This window comes from Triplophysa dalaica, chromosome 3, assembly GCF_015846415.1.
Source record: "Triplophysa dalaica isolate WHDGS20190420 chromosome 3, ASM1584641v1, whole genome shotgun sequence".
Lineage (NCBI taxonomy): Eukaryota > Metazoa > Chordata > Actinopteri > Cypriniformes > Nemacheilidae > Triplophysa > Triplophysa dalaica.
This window is the reverse complement of record NC_079544.1, coordinates 22,772,077-22,776,195: the sequence shown is the minus strand read 5'-3', so window position 1 is coordinate 22,776,195 and position 4,119 is coordinate 22,772,077. Positions and strand designations below refer to the sequence as shown.

General features: G+C 33.8%; 1 protein-coding gene across 1 annotated transcript; it reads right to left on the bottom strand.

Moving 5' to 3' along the window:
* Window positions 1–1,311: 1,311 nt before the first annotated feature.
* Window positions 1,312–3,589, bottom strand: LOC130417962 (natural killer cell receptor 2B4-like). Its single transcript, XM_056743842.1, has 4 exons — window positions 3,240–3,589; window positions 2,356–2,667; window positions 1,741–1,995; window positions 1,312–1,530 (listed from the first exon to the last, which is right to left on the bottom strand). The coding sequence occupies exons 1-4, from the start codon at window positions 3,313–3,315 to the stop codon at window positions 1,484–1,486; spliced, it is 690 nt and encodes a 229-aa protein (XP_056599820.1). The 5' UTR covers window positions 3,316–3,589; the 3' UTR covers window positions 1,312–1,483.
* Window positions 3,590–4,119: the final 530 nt, after the last annotated feature.

Below are 4,119 nucleotides of genomic sequence, written 5' to 3'. Positions count from 1 at the left end.
CTATTGAGAGTATCCTAACTAGCTGCATCACTGCTGGGTACGGCAACAGCACCGCTCTCAACCGCAATGCCCTCTGCTTCCATCAGGGAAGCAGTACTTCAGCCTAAGAACACGAACCAGCAGTGTACAGATATATTTATTGTATTTATTGTCCTGTGACTGTAAGAACTGCATTATTGGCCTGAATTGTAGACAAGCTTGTCACCAACTATTGCTCTTGTGTATGCTAGAGTGACAATAAAAGTGGTTTGATTTGTCCAAATTGTGCCTTTCACATTGGATTGCTATCTATTGTCCTTATGACAGCTGTTCTTATGTAAAACATATCACAAGAAAGAGAAAGCCCAACATCGTGACTTCATTTTTAAAATCACCTGTGACACATGGCAAGGTCCACAGGGTCTAACCCTTTCATGAATGTATAGAAGGGAATACTTTCAAATGCAAACACTGCATTACAAATTACGGAATATAAATCTATTGTATTGGATACATTAATAAATGACATCAGCAAAATCATATGAAACGCAAACAAATTGTTTTGATTTCCAGAAGTTGTTTTATTCAAGAAATAAAATGTATGAACCACTGAATCAGTTTCATGTACACTGAGCCTTATACAGAGAATTACATCACTGTCCATCAGTTTATTAAACACTAAAATAGTGAAAATAAACCAAGAAGCTGCAATGCATGCTGGGTGTCAACATAGTGATTCCCAGCGTGCATTTTCACAATAAATTATGCAATTAATTATTTTACTGTTTTCTGCTTTCGTTTTTTTGTTGTCATTTTTAGTAGCTTGATTCGTGATATTTAAAGTTTATTTTTTTATTTGAAACGATGACTGACAGCCACCATTTTTGACATTTGTACGAAAAGTGGTGATGTACAAGTTTGTCAGTAAAATAATTTACTAAAACATTTTAGTTTCTTGCTGCATTTGCTTAAAATCAAATTGCCCAACTTAAGAACAAATATTAACTCTAGTTAGGAACATATTTTATACTTTTAAACCAATCTTTCAAATTTGCATATAGCATTTGGGGGCCGACCCCTTATAATATACTCACTGGACTCCGTCACCCCGCATTCCCTCATTTCTAGTCCTGGATATAATGGGATGGATGTTAAGAGAAGTGTGCTTTTAACAGGTAAACTTTCTCCGCTTTTAACTTTTACTTCAGCTGTAATGAAATCATGAAAGGAATCAATAAAAAAATACAGCTTCATTTGAGTTTTAGCTGCATTCTTATTTGGCTTGGGCCACAAAAACACTCCTATATACACAAAGAGCCCCAGACAGAAAGACACATTTGATAGTTTTCATTAATGTACATTTTGAAGCATATTAAAACACACCTACAGTAAATTATTTGTAAGTATTTTGAAACTCTAAAGGAAGCACGTGGCACATTGTATATTTACTTCATGCATCATCCATTAAAACAATAGAAAAACAGCACTTCCTGAAAAAGAAGTTTTAAGTTAAAGCTTCGCTTTTGAGACAGCCCCACCACCTGTTGTCATCTGTGAACAAAAAAAAAGGGAAAGATTACACATTAGCATTATAAATGAAAAAACTATGTGAAAAAACAGGAGAGTTCATATATTTTTTAGTACAGTTATTTAAACTTAAACACATTTCAGGTAATATTGGTTTTCAGCCAATTCAGCCAATCAGCCAGTTTTTTTTATTTTGTAAGCTAAAGATAACACATTACAAAAAAGAAATTATACCTGGGTTAAAAGCACAGAGTTGTTGAAGAGTCTTTGTGTCAATCTTCCAGCTGACAGGGTTGCTATAGTTACAAATGATGAAGTCATCGGTGCATTTCAGGTTTAGATTGTAGATTCCAGATGATTTCACTTCATCAGAACAGCTGGTACTGTAATAGTTGATGATTGTAAGATTATCTGCTGTACATGTAAAGTTACAGGGTTCTGTGATGGACCATATTGAGTTTACAGTCAGGACAGGAGCTTTCACAGCATCTGAAACAGACAGGTCAGGATATTTAACATTTATCTTTAGAAGGTTTTGCTGCATAAAATAAGGGTTAATTTTGGATTTATTTACAACAAAACACTTCCATTTAAAACTGCTGGTAAATGTGGACCGAATAATATTTATCTAAAAATAAATGCAAATATGAATTGAATTTAACTGAATCAAACCAACATGTTTTTATAAATTAACAAAAACAAATTGGATGTTTTTTGGTAACGTTCTCCATAATATTTTGGTGTTATGCAGAAAAAAATTCATGCAGGTTTTGAATGACATGAGGTTGATTAAGTGAAACTTTATTGTCTTATTTTCAGTAAAATTTGACTCAGTTATTTATGACTCACCTATAACAGATACTTTGTGTTCAGCAATATTTATATCATTTTCTGAACTTGCTATTGCTCTGTAGATTCCACTGTCAATCTTCTGCATGTTCTTTAGTGTTAGAGAGAAGGTTTCTGTATTGAAATCCACTCTGTCTATGTAGGTAGAGTGGGGTTTAACATCATTTGATTTAATCAAATATTTCACTAGATTCTGAGATCTTTCATTTTTCCACATTATATCATCAAGCTCAGCAGGTAGTTTCTCTCTCTGTATATTCAGCTGAACAGAAGCTCCTGTCTCCACATACACAATGTCTCCAGCACTGAACCCTGAAGATAGAGAAAGTAAGTGTTTGATCATTTGGTAAATGTCATTAAGATAAACCACGAATGTAAATGTTCTTGTTTTAAATAGATTTAGATGTGTTCTGAATTTAAGGCCAAACGGTTTGTTTTCTACATGACAGATGTACTGCAGTGTTGATGTATATTGTGGAACTATTGTACTGTTTTGTTCCCCCTTTAAGTTTAATATCTTATTTCACAATTGTTTATAGAAAAGCCACATGAATTTCACATGTGTGAAAAAATGTGTGATCACAACAAATGATTTTGAAATGTTTTCCATTCCATGTAAATTCACACGGGTTCAGAAAAATATTTGAAATTCATGTGGTTTTTATGTAAGGGGCATTGTGACACAGAATGTTTTCGCCGGTAAATTAATTTCATAGAAGTTTATTGTAAATCAGACATATTCATCTGTCAGTACTTCATAGTACTTTAACAATCAGTACACTCTTTTAAATTACAATTTTTTACTAATAATACTTTCCTATACACAATAATTACATATATTATTATCATTTATATCTTAATGGTGATTTGCATCGTGATAGTACCTGTATTGTATATGAGCAGAGCATATGACAGGAGCAGCCGCGACACCATCATTGCACACATAAATTGGACATCCATCACGAGGTCTTCAGTGAAGGAAGTGTGTACTTCTCTTTTGTGTTAGATGATGTTTCAAAACTTCCTCAACCAGAGAACGACATGTCTGTGTGCTGTCGGTGGCACTAAGCAAATTTAATTCAGACCAGACTCACCATAGACTGCAAATATCTAGGTGTAATATTGCTATAAAAACTCATTATTATTTGGCCTATTTTACTTTATGTGTAAACCATGTGTCACAACCTCCTTTATATATATCACTTAGGCCTATAAACTAAGCGTAATGGATAGCAGCGTTTGTAAAAGTTTAAAAGGAAGCTTCTTGAATTTTTATAAAGTTGTAATGGGTCTGTCTTCTGTCTTTGTCGTGTTCCCCCTCCAAATCCCCCAACCCACATCACTTCCCTTAAACTCCCCCACACTTCCTGTTTCTTAACTCAGTCCTTCATACATACCCACTCATCAGGGTCCTTGAAGTGTAAGAATATGCAGTTCCTGTGTAAACAGAGAAACTCACAAACAGATTTAAGCGGCTTTAAAACATTTCAACCAATATACTCCTAAATGACTTACTTACATTTCATCATTAATGCAAAGTTATGACAAATGAAAAATTTTAGTGCAGTGAACTCACGGTCATGTTCAAGAAACCAATATATATATGAATATATATATATAACTGCACTAAATCTAAAATTACAGAGTTGAAGATGTTAAAATTCATTGTTATTTTATTGGTTTGTCTCATTTTCTTTCTGTCAGGTGTCAGTGAGGCCTGCATCAGTGCAATCTGGCAGCTGATGGGCGCAAGATGTTTTTAAA